The sequence below is a fragment of the Limanda limanda genome, chromosome 3, assembly GCF_963576545.1.
Source record: "Limanda limanda chromosome 3, fLimLim1.1, whole genome shotgun sequence".
Classification (NCBI taxonomy): domain Eukaryota; kingdom Metazoa; phylum Chordata; class Actinopteri; order Pleuronectiformes; family Pleuronectidae; genus Limanda; species Limanda limanda.
This window is the reverse complement of record NC_083638.1, coordinates 4091650-4109159: the sequence shown is the minus strand read 5'-3', so window position 1 is coordinate 4109159 and position 17510 is coordinate 4091650. Positions and strand designations below refer to the sequence as shown.

General features: G+C 45.1%; 1 protein-coding gene across 1 annotated transcript in view; it reads right to left on the bottom strand.

The window, feature by feature from the left end:
* mpped2a (metallophosphoesterase domain containing 2a) overlaps window positions 1–8506 on the bottom strand; it is a 60883-nt gene extending 52377 nt beyond the window's left edge. The window contains exon 1 of the mRNA XM_061068653.1: window positions 8356–8506. Coding sequence (XP_060924636.1) covers window positions 8356–8468 — 113 coding nt within the window. The 5' untranslated portion in view covers window positions 8469–8506. The remainder of the gene's footprint in view (window positions 1–8355) is intronic.
* Between the last annotated feature and the right edge of the window lie 9004 nt (window positions 8507–17510).

Below are 17510 nucleotides of genomic sequence, written 5' to 3'. Positions count from 1 at the left end.
CAGCGCTGGAATATCTGCTGCGGAGAGAGAAACCTTCCGGCGCTGAGCTGGGAAATAAATTGCTTCTGCTAATGCCCCTTTCATTACGGCTCAGCCCTTAATTGTGCAGCTGACAGTCTGCCTGGCTGCAGGGCTGATGGGAGGACGAGTGGGGAGACGGGCACCGAGCGGCTCCAGAGAAAAGAGAAGAAGAGGATGAAGAAGAAGAAGAAGAAGAAGAAGAAGAAGAAGAACTACCTGGCAGAGGAATGTACCACAGAGAACACGGCTAAAAACACAGAAATCACGACATCTGCACTTCACAGCAGAGCGACAGGCGGAGCTTATCGATGAACTGCATTTTTCAAAGAATTTGTATGTTTTATTTTATTTTCAGTCACTTTAAATCCAAATATATAGCTTTCCAGACATCCATCCCATGTTTAACCTCCCCTCCCATTGATGATCATGCATGTGTGTTATCCTTTATAGGTGACTTATGCTTTACTTGACAGACATGTTTTGTACGTCTCTCCACCGATTTACTCGCAGAGGAATTAAACTAGTTGTTTCCATTTCTAAAGATGGGGGGTGCATTAGCAGAAAGGAAAACGTTCAAGCTTCCATCAGGAGTGAAGCTAAGAAATGACTCGTGTCTATTTTCACACAAAACTAACTTTAAAAGCATAAACCAGGACTTGCAGAATCAGATCACTTTATGTTAAAGGGGAAGTGGTCTGACGCCCCCCCGCCCGCTACTGTTTTAAAAGCCCCCCCACTACGATAAACAACAACCTCCAAGTTGGGAAACCACACGCTGGATACGGCAAGTTTTGACAAAAGATTCAGATTGTGCAATCCAACAAAGTCAGTGATCACTTCCTCCACCAACACACCACTCAGCAGGGGCGCCATCGCTGCATCCAGGGCCCGGGACATCACCACCCCCCCCCTATAGCAGAATGATAACAGGAGCAGCCGAAGGGGGGGGGGGATACGCCCGGCTTCACCAGACGAGGGAGGAAATGAGCTCATCGGGAGATCGTGCCCTGCGATGCCAGGCTCTGGAGGCTCAGAGGCCAAAAAAACCCCAAAGACATCAAAAGGGCTTCAATCTGAAAAACAGCAGACCTGTCCAATGTCAACTGTCACTTAACCGCCCCCCCGACCCCCACCACACACTCTCACTACCAGCACCGCCATCCCGACGGGCTCCACCGGCAGGTCAGGGGTGGAGAGGGAACTTAATCAAGGGTTCTCCTGTTACAAAAGCTCCTTCACTCCTGCAGCCGAGCAGCAGCAGGCCGACAGAAAGAAAAGGCCACGACATGGGACCGGCTCTTTGTTCTCCAGAGAGAGAGAGAGAGAGAGAGAGAGAAAGTCTGACTGCTGCGCCTCCATTAGCTGTCTGCCAGTGAACAGAAGAAGGGAAAGTGCAAGGTGAACATGAGGCTGCACCGATTGGACCCCGAACCCTAACCCTGCTTTCTTAGGCACCACTGATTAGTAATCATGGATTTCCAGGCTACTGAGGTGTTTTCAGTTCCCCCCAAATAATGCTTACGTTACCAAGAAAGAACATATGAAGATTTAAGACTTTCAATTTAGGTCTGGGTCCTGGATCCGACTGAACCACGGTTCGGTTCAGACCTTCCGATCAATCGCAGGAAGTAGAGACGGCATTAAACAAAAGAAGAAGAAAAAGAAGAGGACGTTCATTTGGTGCATTTGAACCAGTGTGAAGTACTGCGATGCTGATAGTAATACCATGATGTTACCATGGCAATGAAATTAACAAAATGACCAGGATCACTTGTGTTATCGACTCATACAGAGAGAATAAAACCAGTCAGGTCCAGGTAGACGCAGCCCACAGACCAAACTATTTCGTGCGCTCCTGAATTTACAACATCAAACCCAAAGTAATCAAATGGAAACAATTGGACAAACACAATCGGGCTTGTATCCGACTTTCAGCTCAGAAAACGCCCAAAATCATCCACACCCTTTTCAGTTTGGTGTGTTTTCTGGCACCGGAGCACAGGAACCTTAGTCCTCCTCGAAAAGCCGACTGCACCGATTGTTATTTCAACCTATTGGACCCGTTTGAATCAATAAAACTCGATCGAAGATGTGGGTCGAGATATAAAGTCTCTGCTACACAGTGCAACTGACCGCCTGACACATAAAAGGTGCAGAGGCAGCAGAGAAAAGTCACAGTGGAGAATCAGGTCCACATGCAAAACACACACAGGAATCAGTCGAAGGCTCCTCAGCACGTTCTGGTTTGTGAAAGTGCATCGTCGTCTGATCGCCTGTCTTCTGGAGACACGACCACAAACAAGAACAGACCCGAGATGGAGTTCACTCTCAGATTTTTTTCTAGCCGCACCACAAACTAATGAAACAACTGTATTGTAACGATTACAGCAGAAAACACTAAAAGCCTCGAAGCCGCGGCTACTTGGAGAAAACACAACTGCAAAAAGAGAAACGTAAAAACAAATGTTCAGGCTCAAACGTGAAATGTGATAGTTATATATAATTCTAAAAGCCAAGACAAATGTGTTTTATCTGACACTGACACACACGGAGCTTTAACGCATGTTTTCAACAACTCAACGATCTGAGCATTATTTTATCTTTAAAACAGCGGAGGAGGAGTTCGACTACAAAAGTTTTAACTTGTTTTCCACAAATGCAGATTTCTATGCCAAAAATTAACATTTATCCTTGTGAGCTGTGAAACTGGATCTGTTCCTCTCGCTGTGCAGAAACACGTCCAATAAAAATCATAATTCCAAACTATTTCCTTTACTACTTTTACAGCATTATTGCACTGTACCCAGACACGGAAATAAGGAACATAAAAAGTCCTGAAGGAGTTCATTAATAAAAACCAGGACGCCGTTAAGATGAATGTGTGATTCTGGAGCCGTTTCCTCGCCAGCTTGAGTCAGAACATCCACGTGTTTGGATGCAGGCGGCGGCGTCTTTAAATGATTCATATTTATGAGCTCCTCAATTATTCAGAAGGCGGGAATAATTAACAAGGCATCTGGAGGAGAAGGAGTTTGTTAAATGTGGATTTTTTTTTTGTGGAGGGAGGGGAGTAAAATTAATCAGATGTCTGGGATGAATTATGTTTTTAAATAAATAACCATATATAAAAAGGAATAGATTATTTAACACTGTTTTCAGGAGGCGTCTCCTCTTTGTTTACAAGTGTAAAGACGCTTTATTTTTTTACCTGAATAAATCAGGTAACCACAACAAATGTACTTCTCTCTCCCGGTGCAATGTTTCCAGTTTACTCCCAGAGGTGAAATTCAATTTTTAAAAACTGGTTCATCTGATATAAAAGAATAATAATGAAAACACCACACATCCTGAGGTGGCTGGTTATTGTATGATACACTCCTAGTAAAAGATTTTTGTATTTGGTAAGGAAGAGTGCAAAAATACTACTTTAGATATCTTTTATGTTATAATGAGTAGTAAATTCCATATTCTATAGGTGATAAAAAGGAAATTGGGATTAACAATCTCACAATAGTTTGAAAGTGTGGCACTTAAAGCATTACTGGTTTACAGCATCCTGGCATTAGCATGGAGAGGTGTTTAAGTGACTTTCGTTACCATGTTATTAACAAAACTTGGATTTGAACTTCAGATCAATTTTAAACCCAAAACCTCCAAAAAATCAAAAGGCAAAACCAGACGACACCAAGGTCCATATTCACAAAATGTCTCCAAACCGAAAAGAGAAACTGATGTTGCAAATAACCAGAACTTGCAGCCGTACTGGGATTTCACACGGACCCCGGAGATTAAATGTTAGGAAGAAGCAAAGTTCAACTGTTGAGATCATAAGATGCTTTGAGCGATTCGTCGTGAACTTTCTTCCTCAGACCGATAACAGCAGTCGAGACCTTTTAAAGCTTCTTCAGTCAAGACGTCTTCAAACTATTTAAACATCCCTGTAGTTCCAGCTCTTGTCAGTGTGTCCGTCTGCACGTGAGCGCCGGGCTCTCCCACAGTCTGGCCTCGATCCGGCTCAAATTGGATCTGAAGCCATTAGGAGGAGTCCCAACTGGAAGCATCTGTTCCACGTTGACGAGCGTTTTTTCGTTTCACGTGACGACAACGAGCAGAAAAATAAACCAGACATAAACAAGGCTGCTCCGAGTCTGTCGCTCACTCACGGACCGAGTGAGACGTCCCATGCTCTCTGAAGAAGGACCACTTTGACTCCAGGGTCACGTTCCACAGCATTAGCCTGTAACTGCCACTGTGTGTGTGTGTGTGTGTGTGTGTGTGTGTGTGTGTGTGTGTGTGTGTGTGTGTGTGTGTGTGTGTGTGTGTCAGTCTGGAGTGTGTACACGCTCTACAAGAATGTTTTCATATGTGGTTCAGAGAGCAAAACCTTCCACATCGCACAAAAGGTAGTGCTGTACTCCATCACGCAAATCTAAATAATCTGTGTAAGGGCAAGGGGGGGGGGAAGAACCATTAAGGCACGGATAGTATTTCAAACGGCGCAGCAACCGCCTCACTTGATTCTTTTTTTCCTTTAAGAGAAGCAACAACTTTATTTATGCCCAAATCCCGTGGATGCAGTGAGAGAGGAACCCAGAACAAGTCGGATCATTATCTCTCCAATCTAAACAAGCCTTTACTTTCCCAGAACAGAGCTTGTATTCTATAAGCACTTCAACATAGTGGGGGGATGGGAGAGAGAGAGAGAGAGAGTGTGTGTCTGTGTGTGTGTGTGTGTGTGTGTGTGTGCGATCCCAGGGTTCCCAGTCTGCGTTTAAGAATGACAAAGTAAAACACTGCCGGCTCTGTGGAAGCCAGGAAACAGCCTAATGTATTTATCCAAACACATATCTGCTGAGAGGCCCGGCGGCTCCCCCCCCCACCCCCCTTCCTACGGGGGCTTCACCTCCACAGACCACCACGGCGAAGATGGAAAAAATAAGCAGGGGCCGCACATTACGGGCGAAAAGCGTTTATACCCATGAGCTGGATGAAGATTTGGATTATTTGCTCCAAGTTTCAGGACGTTTTACTGTAATTTCTGCATCTTAATCACAGTCACCATCCATGGAGGGGCAACCGGATTATTAAAGACCACCTTCACCTTCCTGATGCCGTCTGGCCGACGGTACCGCAGCATCCGGGCCGGCACCACCAGGCTCAGAGACAGTTTCATCCCCCAGGCCATAAGACTTCTAAACTCCTCTGAACTGCTATAACTCCACCAAACCAGCACCGTGGCATATTTGAATATTTGCACTACTGCACAAATTGCACTATTGTTGTTTTATTTATCTCTTCATCTGTAAAGATATATATATTTAGATATATTTTATTTTCTATTTTAAATATTTGATATTTTATTTTCTCCGTAATTTATACTATTTCTATTTTTATTTAATTTTTTTGGTTGTAATTACTTGAGCATTGCTTAAAGAGAGCCTGTGACTCAAGTATTGCATTGCATTGTCATGTTATCTTCTTATCAATAATCTTTGACAATAAAAATCTTGATCTTGAGTCACTCTGTCCCGGCTGCAGATGCTAGAAGACTCCTCCTCCTGCTCCGACCTCCTTCTTACTAAACAAACAGCTGCTTTTTATAGCTACAGAGGCAAAAAAAAACCTCGGCGATGTTTTTGTTTGTCGACACCTGGAATAAAACTAAAGCGTCTCCAGATGAGGATCCACTTATAGAGAGTTTCAGTTTTCAGTGGGGTTCTCCTCCAAAGCAGCAGGTAGATCCATTCGTTCCCACTTTGCTTGTTTCCTCCACTTCCCGACAAAGAGCTTCTACGTAATGTTCCTTTAATGCAATGTTAATCCTCTGAACTTTGCTTGTGGTCAACTGGTGCAGCACTTCAGAAGAAAGAGGATTTCCCAGGGAACTGGAAATGAAAAGGCCACCAGCGTCACTCAGAGCAGGATTATATAGTAAGAAATAGAAAAACAACCTTCTGGAGGACGTTTTATATGAAATCTTTATTTGTACCGTCTCGTATTTTCATTATCAAAAAAGGAGACAAACCGAAGGAGCCTCTTCAAACATCCAACTAGAATCTGTTCAGCTGAGCCGGGCTCCGTGTGTCTACCCTGATTCATATTGAAGCATTCAGCCTGATTTATTGCCGCCTTTGTCAACCATTAAAACGGAGTGACGTAACACAAAGTGCGAGGTGACCTTGTCTCTCTCTCTCTCTCTCTCTTTCCAGATCCGTGGCGCCGGCGCCGCTCTGGCAGCTCGGCCGCTCGCAGCTGAGGAATCCCAAAACAACACGATGGCACAATAACGTGAGCGCTGCCAACACCGGGAGGAGGTGAGGGTCCCGCTCAGCTGTTTACACCACGAGCTGACTGTCACCTCCAGAGGAATCCTGTTCACATGAGAGTGATCGTCCACAGAGAAGTGTGGGAATCAGAGAGTCTGAGATAAATACGATGAAAAGACAACAACAACTTGTTTGGCAGATGTCGTGGATTCTCCAGAGCGAAGCAGCGTGTGTGTGTGTGTTTGGTGTCTGCAGCTCTGGAGAGATCTCGGCCCGGTGCCCGAATCTTCCTCTGCAGCTCAGATTTAACGATTCCCGATGCTTCTGTACGTGCATCACGTCCGTCTCCCGTTGCTCCAGCTGCCATCTTGGTTCCACCACGGTGCGGGTTGCAAATTTCCCTGCACCTGAACGCAACACGGTGACTTTACAGAGTCTTTACAACTTCAGTCACGACTTTGTCTTTACTAGAATCTCATCTTTAACTTCAGTCCGATCAGACATCATGCAACAAGACCAGCGATAAGGTTTTTGATAATTCTGCTGTTTCCAGGAAAGATCTCAGGAGAAACTGACGGGAGTTTAAAAAAAAAACGTAGAGTTGAGAAAAACTAATTTACAGTGAATTCTAAAACAGTTTTCATCTCTTTTTGAGACTTGACATTCTGTGATATTCCCATTTTGCCTTTTGTTAAAGGGCGGCAACGGGGAATGAGCATAACTGTGATTTTCCACTTGACAATTTAATTATATGTCAGGGTGGCAGATTTGTATTTATCTTAGTGTCAAATCCATAACAAAGAGAACAAAGGCTCTCACGTAATTAGTGCACAGTGTTCGCTCGGGCTCCACTTTCACATCCAGCGTCTGCTTTGCACAACTTCAAACTCAAGTTGCTCTGATGCATAAAATCTGCTCAAATAAGATTCACATTTTATTTATTCAGGCCAAAGATTTGATCGATTCCTGATTCGTTGCAGCTGCAATTTGGGAAATGCCAAAAAAGGGAACTGAGAAAACAGAAGAGGTGATCCAAAAACAAATGAGTCCAATCAAACCAAAGTTACACAACAAAGAATAGATGTTCAATCAAGCTACACAACATGAAACCTCTTCCTCAATCACTTCTTCTTCTTCTTCTTCTTCTTCTTCTTCTTCTTCTTCTTCCTGCTGCAGGTTAACTTCTTACTCGTCTCTCTCAGTGAATATAAAAACAACCTGCACATGTAACCACAACAACAACCAGTCACAGGCCTTTCATCAAAAGCTCCAAACCGCTGTAACTGTGAGAAGACACAAAGCGAGCGAGTTATGAATCTGTGCAGAGGATAAAAACACCCGGCTCTGTGATGCTGAGTGTTTGCATGTCGAGGGCTGATGGGTCACAGAGCTCTGACCCACTAATGAGAGGCCGAGCATAACCACATCAGACAAGAGCACCGCTAAGCAACTGGTCTCATAAATAAATAACAAGAGCGGACTAATGCGTAAAAAGTCTCCGTGCACCACAACCACAACGCCGACCTGGCACAAATCATAACGCTCCGGTGACACGACCACGACAAGCGGCTGCACGCCAGGGAACACGTTCTGGAAAGCTTTCACTCTTTGTCTTTCAAACGATATTAAACAAACTTTCTAAACAGTAATATTCACTTTCAACATTAGCATTTGTCACTTTTTGTTTTTGTCCTCTCCGAGCCACCGTAGCCTCTCTGAGCTCGAGCCAATTAAATCCAAGTATAAACAAGGACTCTGCATCAAAGAGGCTCCTGATTGGCTTCCTGTCGCAGCGCCTCATTTCTGCAAAGCTGCTTTTTTTTTTTTTCAGTGTCTGGATAAAACTTCATATAAAAAAAAAACACTAAAAGTTGAATTAAAATATAAATCAAATGTGTTTTTAAATTGAAAAACAGGCAGAATGCAATTAATGAAAAGTCAGGAAATCGTGATTTGTTGACAAGTTGGTCATAGGTGATCCACAGAGTGTGAGTGTGTGTGTGTGTGTGTGTGTGTGTGTGTGTGTGTGTGTGTGTGTGTGTGTGTGTGTGTGTCTGTGTGCACTTACATGTGGACGTGTGGAGGTTGGAAGCGGCTCTGGTTGATGTTATAGTGGGTGAAGGCCTGTGTGGGGTTGGAGCTGTACTCGTCCACCGCGATGGTCACTTTGCCATGAGCCATCCTTCCGCCGTGTGGACATGAGACGCCGTTCGCTCAGCGGGATTCAGCAGCGAGCCGGGCAGCGGTCATCCTTCAGAGCCGCTCCGGGGGGGTGGGGGGTGGGGGGGTCTCCCAGCAGCAGCAGCAGCCACCGGCCGACCGACTCGACCACGACAAGCTGCAGAAAGAAGAAGAGAGAGACACACACACTGAGTCATCAGGAGGCTGCTGCACCGAGCGGGTCAACCCACTAACACACGTTTAAACATTTAAACCAGGAGGAAATCGACCCTGAGGCTGCGGCATAATGTATAATAATCAATAAGCACAACATGTGTTCTGTAAATATGCATCTACACATTTCTGATTTGGCGTCAGAGAACACAAAGTTCCTTTTCTTGTCAAGCCAACATTTCAATTTGAAAGACATCCCTGCAACACCTCGAACAAAACCTCTAACCATTCTACCCTAAAACCCCTAATTAATAAGAAATGCAGTAAAGTGAGCTAAAGCATAATTGCCACATTGACTCTTTCCAAACAATATTCTGCTCATTTAAAAAGGATTAAATCGCTTGTTAAAAGGTTTGCAATCGTCTTTTCTCTCAGAACAACTTCACACTCAGATCGCTCAGGCGTCAGATTACTATCTCCAAGGCACGTTTTTTTTAAATTTTTTTAATTGCTGCCCATAACCTGCTTTGGTTGTTTTAATGCAAACTAATAAAAGGTAAAAATAAAAAAACCCACTGCAGGCTTGTCCTCTGAGGCATCAGCCTGTTGGAATTAAAAACAAACCTAGAAGGAGACGCTGCTGGTGATCAAATTGTTGCAAAAACCCTTTTCAATAAAACATGAAATCCTCCACAACCCGTGAAACAGCTCCTGGCTCCCTGCTGACAATTTAAAAAAAATATAAAAACAAAAGGAGGTGCAGCTTCAGTCCCGGCCTGGTGCAGTCGCATTAAATCCCTGCTCTCGTAATTAATAGAATTCAATGCACTTTTTAAATTTGAAATTCAGGAGAAGCAGTTTAAAAAAACTAAAAACAGGAGAAGCAGCTGTGTAGGATTTGCTCACTCACCGGACCTGCTTGCTCCCTGCGCCTCCTCCTGCGCCTCCTCCTGTGTGACCTCCCTGACTGACAGTGAAGTGGTGGCTCTGACAAGCTTTATATACCAGACCTCCTGCCACAGCCCCACCAGGAGGAGGAAGAGGAGGAAGACGAAGAAGAAGAAGAAAAATGCTCTTTAAATTTTACAAATCTGTCACCTCTCTCTTTTTGGAGGGAAACCTGCAGCTCCAGAGTTCATGGAGACGAGCAAAGTAAAAAAAATATCTTGAACAACCGACTCAAAAACCTGGAGCTGGAGAAAATTTGTCCTATTTGCACCGAATAAGAAAATTGATTCATGTTTTCTGGGTCAACCGGTTGCTGCTCTGTGACGTGGGCTATGAATTACAGTCTGAAAGATTTATGCCAGCCGAGATACAAGGGTAGGTAAACTCATTTCCAACACACACACACACACACACACACACATGCACACAAGTGAGTGTTAAGCAGCTGCACAACACAACACAACAGTCCTGGAAAGTTCAAATGAGTGTGTCCAGCCTCTTGTGAATCCTTCCTGGGGCCTTTTAGAAATTAATAAAAATTAATAATTTCTACACACTTGTCCCTCGATCACTTCTACTGAGGAAAAAAAAAACACAAAATAAAAAAATCTGGAGTGCAACTGATGCGGATCCTGGAAAATGTGCAGTTTATTTGCACATGCAGGCCGAAAAAAGAGCTGAGGACGGATTTGTGTGCAGCATGCTTCAGTGTGTGTGTGTGTGTGTGTGTGTGTGTGTGTGTGTGTGTGTGTGTGTGTGTGTGTGTGTGTGTGTGTGTGTGCACCTACCGTATGGCTACAGTAGCAGCAACTAGCTCTCTAGCTTAGCCTGCTGCTAAACCTGCCCTGGCAATAATAGATTTTTTTTTTTTTAATTATTATTATAGTTTTTTTTATTGCTATGCACGGGTTAGATGCTGTAACACAACCACGCTGCACACACACACACACACACACACACACACACACACACACGCACACACACACACAGTGCTGCACCGTGTAGCTAACTTCACACGGAGGAATCGCTCCGGTGCAGAGGGGGCGAAGGCGACAGCTTGACCCCGGGAGAGGAGCCTGCAGGTCGGCCACACGGCGGGAGGGCGACCCGCTGCGCGCCTGCACGAATCCACCCGACCCACAAAAAAATTTAAAAATCATAATAATAAAAAAAGATTTAAATAAAAAAAAAAAGCAGGATGGAAAAGAGAGAAAGATCCGCGCGGTGCTCTCCCTCCTCCTCCCCGGTGGAAGGCGGCGCGGCGCCGGGGAGCAGGAGGCGGGTGTCACGGCGGTAACCTCCGGCTCTTCCTCCCGGATGACAGGCCACCTTTTGTGGGCTTTGTGTCGGGGATTCCTGCTCCTCCTCCCCGGGTCCGCGCCCTCCCGGCCCCGGTGCTGCCCCCCCCCCAACAACCAGCAAGGAGGAAAGGTGGCTGTACCTTTGGTGGTCGCTCTTCCAGAAGCGGGTGTTTTTTGGTTTGAATGTGCCCGGAGGTGGAGCGTCGGGTCGGGGTCGCGCTCTACGCGGCGGTGCAGGCGGAGCGACGCGGGTCCATGCGGCGGCGGGAGCCGGAGGTTGCGGCAGTCAGGGCGGGCAGGGCAGAACCTTCGACCCGGCGGGACCTCTCTCTCCTGTGGGCAGGAACCAGACAAGAGAGGAGGAGGAGGAGGTGGAGGAGGAGGGGGGGGTGACAGAGAGAGAGAGAGAAAGAGAGAGAGAGAGAGGAGGGGGGGAGAACCGTGGAGGAGGCAGAGAGAGGCAGGCGGGCAGCGGGGAGAAGGAGAGCGAGGCTCGGGTGCAGTGAGACGGAGCCGCCGCTGGGGTCAGAGAGCACCGGGAGCCGGGAGCGCGCACCACCCCCCGCCACCTCCGCGTGCGCGCGCCCCGGAGCCGGCGGGCACGCGCACGGCGAGGAGGCGCGGGCACGGGGAGAAGGAGGAGGAGGAGGAGGCGTTCACGTGCTGTGGGAAATAATAACATGCACCTCACACACACACACACACACACACACACAGACACACACACGAACACACACACACACACACACACTAATAAATGCTTCAGTATTCAACATGCAGGAAATAATGCAAAAGAAGAAATTTACATAATTAATATAAATAATCATTTTATTCACGTATTAACGGAATCCACTTTATATTTAAATGTTTCTATTTTTCTATATTTCTATATTTCTATATTTTACATTTCAGAATCAGAAGATAAGATATGACATTATTAAAAAGGCATTAGAATACAAATTAAAAGTGCTGAGCATGTACATTATATACAGAATCATAATCAGGTTTTATTGCCCGAGCAGGTTTACACCTACAAGGAATTTGATGTTTTGCAAGTATAAGTATAAAACATATGAAAATACTATAAACACAAGAGACTTTGGATTTTGAAAAGTTCAGTTATTTGTCCACAGGAAGTTCATGTGTCACAGTCACAGGCAGGAAGCGTCCAGGGATGATTTTAGTTTACAAACAGTTTAATTCCACATGTTCATTTAAAGGGAAAGTTCACCCAAAAATGAGAATTCACGCGTTATCTACTCAGCATTATGCCGATGGAGGCAATGGTGACCGATTCTGCAAAACGTAGTAAAAACAACAGAAAAGAAAACACACAAAATGCCTTTGTACCGCTCGTGTTGTGTCATCCAGGTGTCTGGAGGAACCAACATTCATATTCGACTTGAAACGGCCTCATTGACGCGGTGTTTTGAGCCTAGATATCCTCTGATATCGTCCTCCTAGTTATCCAGAGATGAAGACATGAAGACAAAAATATCTCAGATACGAACTCTGCCATCTTGCGCCGACCTCAGCTGCCATCGGTGTTATAAGAACCAGCTCAAATGACACGAAGCATCTTTAAAATACATATATTCGACGATCAGTTTTTAGTTTGGTCCGCGTCCCATCCACTGACTTGGAGGAGACCGGATTTACAACCTGTACTGCAGCCGGCCACCAGGGGAACAATGGTGACGTTTCACTTACATGTCGTCCATCTTCATTCCCTTTTAACCAAATCAGTTCAAACATTTCCAACTGGCCTCATTTGCACTTTGTTCAAAAAGTTAGCTGGTCACATTCACGAGGTTTGAATTGTCCGATTGGGAAACCAACCCCAGTCTCCGTCCCCCTGGTGGTCTCCTCCTGGAGACACTGGGAATACAAACATCCTCCTCTGTGCTTTTGAATCGATGGTTGTCTGTGTGTGTCTGTGCTGAAAAGGTGTCACTGTGATAGGTTGACTTCAGGCTGCACGGCTTCATGACCACGGCGTAAAAAAGAAGCGTATTGATTTCATCCCATGAAATCTTATGCAGAATTCAATAATGTGGTTGCTGCACTCTGAACTGTGCTCACACCACCTTGTTTGTAAACCAGCGATCACATGCACTGGAACCAATAGATCGTCTGGATGATAATAGACAGTAACAGGAATGTGTTTTTCACTAGTAACTTGGACCTTGGGTCACTGTGACACCTGAAGGCCACACTCTAACATGCCTGCTCCTCGGTAGGAAACTGGTGCAAATCGTTGACCTGGAATATTTCTCGGTGAGATCACAGATGTGTGGGAAAACGGTGCCGGAGCGTAGAAGCTGTTGTGAAATCTGTGATTAGAGGAAAGCACGGCTCCTTTGGGTTCGCAAGTAAACAATACTAATGAGAACCTGTGGGAGAGCTTCACACAACCTGAACTGGGGCAGACTCCAAACTGGGAGAATCCTGCAAATCTGATGATTGGAGGGAAAAAGCGTGTCCTGATCAGAAGGTTGAAGTCGTTGATTATCAATTCACTGAATTATAAATGCAGTCTTACAACTTGTATTTGCTCAAAGAACAAAGAAGCAACAACACACCTGAACTCATCTGTATCACGTGTCTTTATCTCCTGATGTCAATTATCAGGTTGGACGTGTCTGGATATTTACACAACGTGCTTGTGTTCCCATTATTATTGTTCATAATGATTTACAGCTGCCATGTAAATGTATTCATTGAACTTTATATTACTATGTTGAAGTTTAAGTCTCAGTTAACTGTTGTATTTTGGGTTTCAACTAAGTAAGCGGAATATAGTTTTCAGTGTATCACGGGTTATGCAAACTGTGATCTGTGATTATGAGCTACACAAATATAAGTGATAGGTTAATTGTTTAATTATTTAATTGGTTAATTGGTTAATTGACTGTTCCCTTCTTAGTGAAAGAAGCAGTTTGATAGAGACAAAAACGACCTGCGTTGACTGTGGCTCAGGATCTCAAAGAAACCGGAAAGTAATAAGTAGTAAACATTAAAGTACAGTTGAGTTAAGAATCTTCAAAGAACTGTTCATGTGCAGTTTTCTGGAGAAATCCTATAGACAAACCCGATGTGAATATTGCCTCAGACTTTCTTTCAGGAGTTATCGTGATTACCAGTGTTAGTCTTTGCTTTGCCGATATAGAAAAGAATAGATTGTAAACAGGAAGTACCGCTTCTCCTCTTCATCCCAGACTTATCGTCTTTTTCATATTCCATCCCCTTCAGTTAACACTCAGATGTAAACTGTTCATTAGTTCGTCCACACAGCGCTTGTTTCCCTCCACTCTGCTGTAAATCTCTTAATCCTGTAAAACCTGCTACTAAATATCGCTGCGTGTTTTTGTGTTTTTTTTCGTGGCCTTGACCGACTCCAGCATAAAGTCTTAAATACAGGAAGTGTTCAGAGGCATCAAGAATAAATAAAATGTGTAAAATACTCACGTTACACACTGAATAAAGTGTGAAGACACTAATTTGTGAGACGTGCCCTGTGCAACATTTACATAATATCATTAATTTAGAAAACACAGTTGTGTATCATGATAAATCATTTCCGTGTTTTTTCCTTTTTGCGCCACTTTCTACTGAATGAAGATGAACGATAATGTTGAATCGTCCCCGAGTTCAGCAGCGATTCAAATCAGTCGCGTTGGGGGGGGGGGGGAGGACGGGGGGGGGGGGGTGAAAGAATTAATTTGTCAGTGCCAAGGCCATACCTTTTAATACACTGATGGGATTTTCTGATGAGAAAAGGCTCCATAATGGACTCGTCTGAGGAGCTCGGCCACATTTACATGTCTGCTGCTGGTGGAGGCAGCGCCAGCTTTTTTCTTCTTCTGTCTAATTTTACTGACACGCTTCAATTTCCCGGGGCCATCGCTTCGCCACAACAGCCCTACGAGTCATTTCCATTTGACTTTTCTCTTATCTGCGCCAAAAAAAAAGACATTTCCATCCACTCGCCGGCGGCTGTTAATGTGAAAGCAGGGTTTGAATTCGATGTGGAGAGGCCGCGTTTCAACATTTGACCGGCGTTTGTTCTCCCGGAAGCTGATGATAGATACGGGACCAAATGTCACCGAAGAAATGGCTTTGGCCACGAATGTTTTATTCAGCCCCGTTGTCGCGGCGATCACGTTTATACAATAGAAAATGTAAATGTTATGCAGAGTATTAAAAAAAAACACTATATATTTTATGACCTTCTATAAAAGAGCAAAATTACTTCCCATCCAAATAAGGCAGAAAGGAAACACATATTTAATAGGAGTGTGAAAGAGGAGTGTGAGCTGCTTCAGGAGGCAGAGGCTGATATTCACTTAACCCGCCGGCTGAGGCTCTAACCTGCGACGATTTAATGCCGCCGTGCAGTGGAGGAATAAAATGGAGGCCCGTCTGTCTGCGAGAGGCCCAATCACAGACAGGCGGGAGCTGGGTTTTTTTAAATGTTAATGTCATTCAGATTTATGAGCGGCAGAGCGACGGCTGCTGAGGGAGAGGAGCGCCCGATGCTGTTGATGTCATTGAAATGCACACAGACGGGAAAGCGTTCGCCCCGGAGCCACGGCAGCACGCCGCACGCCGGGACGCCAACGGGAAAACCAACACGATCCAGAGAAGATCCAAGGAGATCTCCTCCTCCTCCCCTCCTCCTTCCCTCCTCCTCCTTCCCTTCTCCCCCTCAGCCTGGTTGTTATCGGGCGAGGAGGAAGAGAGAAAAAAAATCAAAGCAATATACAAGTTAATTTTATTAGCACATAAAGTGCTTTTGTCCAGTGGAGCTTGAAGAGAAGGAGCGAGTCGGAGTGCAGGAGAGAAGAGAGAGAGAGAGAGAGAGAGAGAGAGAGAGAGAGAGAGAGAGAGAGAGCACACTGGCACCAGAGTGTATTCATTCTCCTCCCTTTCTCCTGCCGGCTTGTGATAGACTGAGTAATATGCAGGAGCACTTTTTATGCCAAAGGCGAGAGAGAGAGACTCACAGGAGAGGACTGAGTCAGGCTCTCTCTCTCTCTCTTATCCCCCCCCCCACCCACCCCAAGCTCTTTAAACTTTGCCAATGTTAAACTGTAGAAATAAAACAATCACTTCCTTTTCCCCTGAGATCCGGCTCTGCTCGGCCCACCTCCACTTCCTCCCTCTCTCTCCCTCTCTCTCCCTTTCTCTCCCTCTCTCTCGGTCGAAACTGTATAAATTAGCCGGACGCCGAGCCGCTGGGCCGGCCTCCGACGCCGAGTGGCCCGGCGCCATTAAATCATGTTAATTGATTAGCTGGAGTTCAGAGGAGGACAACAGTGGATTGCACTCAGTCCTCTGCTGCTCTGGTAAAGTGGCTCCGGCTCGTTCCAGGTGACGACCCGGACGCCGGCGACACCGTTAATACACTGTCGGGGGGGGTTTATTGCTCCGGTAACTTTCTCCGTCCTCTGCTTGTAGTCGCAGGAATCACCAGGTGCAGAGCAGCAGCTCCACGTGTGTGAGGTCAGAGACAGGCCGGACAAAACTCGACTGTACTTGGTATTTAACTTCCAGGCTCCATCTGCAAAATGTCTGTGACTGACTGAGTGACGCTATTGGTCGACTGGCTGAGTGTCGGGCTTTCCCATTGGCCGTTGCTCTTTCAAAATGAAAGTTAAATTGCATGATGCAGGAAGTGTGTCTTGTTTGCTTTGGTCGCTCTGATCACAGATATGAACACTAGATATCTCGGCCGCGTTGCCGGCCAACGGAGACGAACGTCACCACATGGCGGCCATCTTGTTGCGGGAGGCTCTCTCACCCATAACGTTTATAACAAACCAGACCGTTTCAAAATCGGTTGAAAATTGAGCAAGTTATGGTTATTTACCACTACCAACACAATGTTATGGGTGAGAGAGCCTCCCGCAACAAGATGGCCGCCATGTGGTGACGTCCGGCTCCATCGAGCGAGATATCTAGTCTTTATATATATCTATGGCTCTGATACTCTGAGCTCTGACATGTTCTCCTCCATTGTGCATCAGTGGGCGGGTGAGTAAAACATTCACCTCCCGTGGCAGAGCGAATCCACAGGGATTCAATTGGCAGTAGATATATATTAACTTAATATAAATAATAACTTTGTTTCATTTTCCTTGTACAAAGTTACAGTTTGATTGATATTTGTTGCCACCTCACAACTTTATATGTTTCCTTTTTGTGCAGAATACTGATTATTTAGATTTCTCTTACACTACCAGGCTCTACTGTTGGGCTAGTATATATAGAATATTGAATGTATACAGTGGGGATGGTATTTCTAGGTGGTACAACGTGTATTATGGAAATGGGATGCAGCTCTGCCCTTAATTTCTACAGCATAAAAAATACACATTAGAAGGATTTGGGGGAATGATGCAGTGTAGAGGGTGCAGGACGAATTCAGCTGGATTTATAAATTCTATTAATATTTATACGACTGCTCTACATTTACTCGCTCGATACCCCAACTGTGTTTCCATCTTTTAGGATTAAAATCAAGATCATTTAATGTTCTTAATTCACATGTTCTATTGGAAGGAGTTAGTTCATCTTAAACACAACAATAAGAAGTGTTACACAGGGCTGGTCCCATAATGCAATTCATTAAATGTTC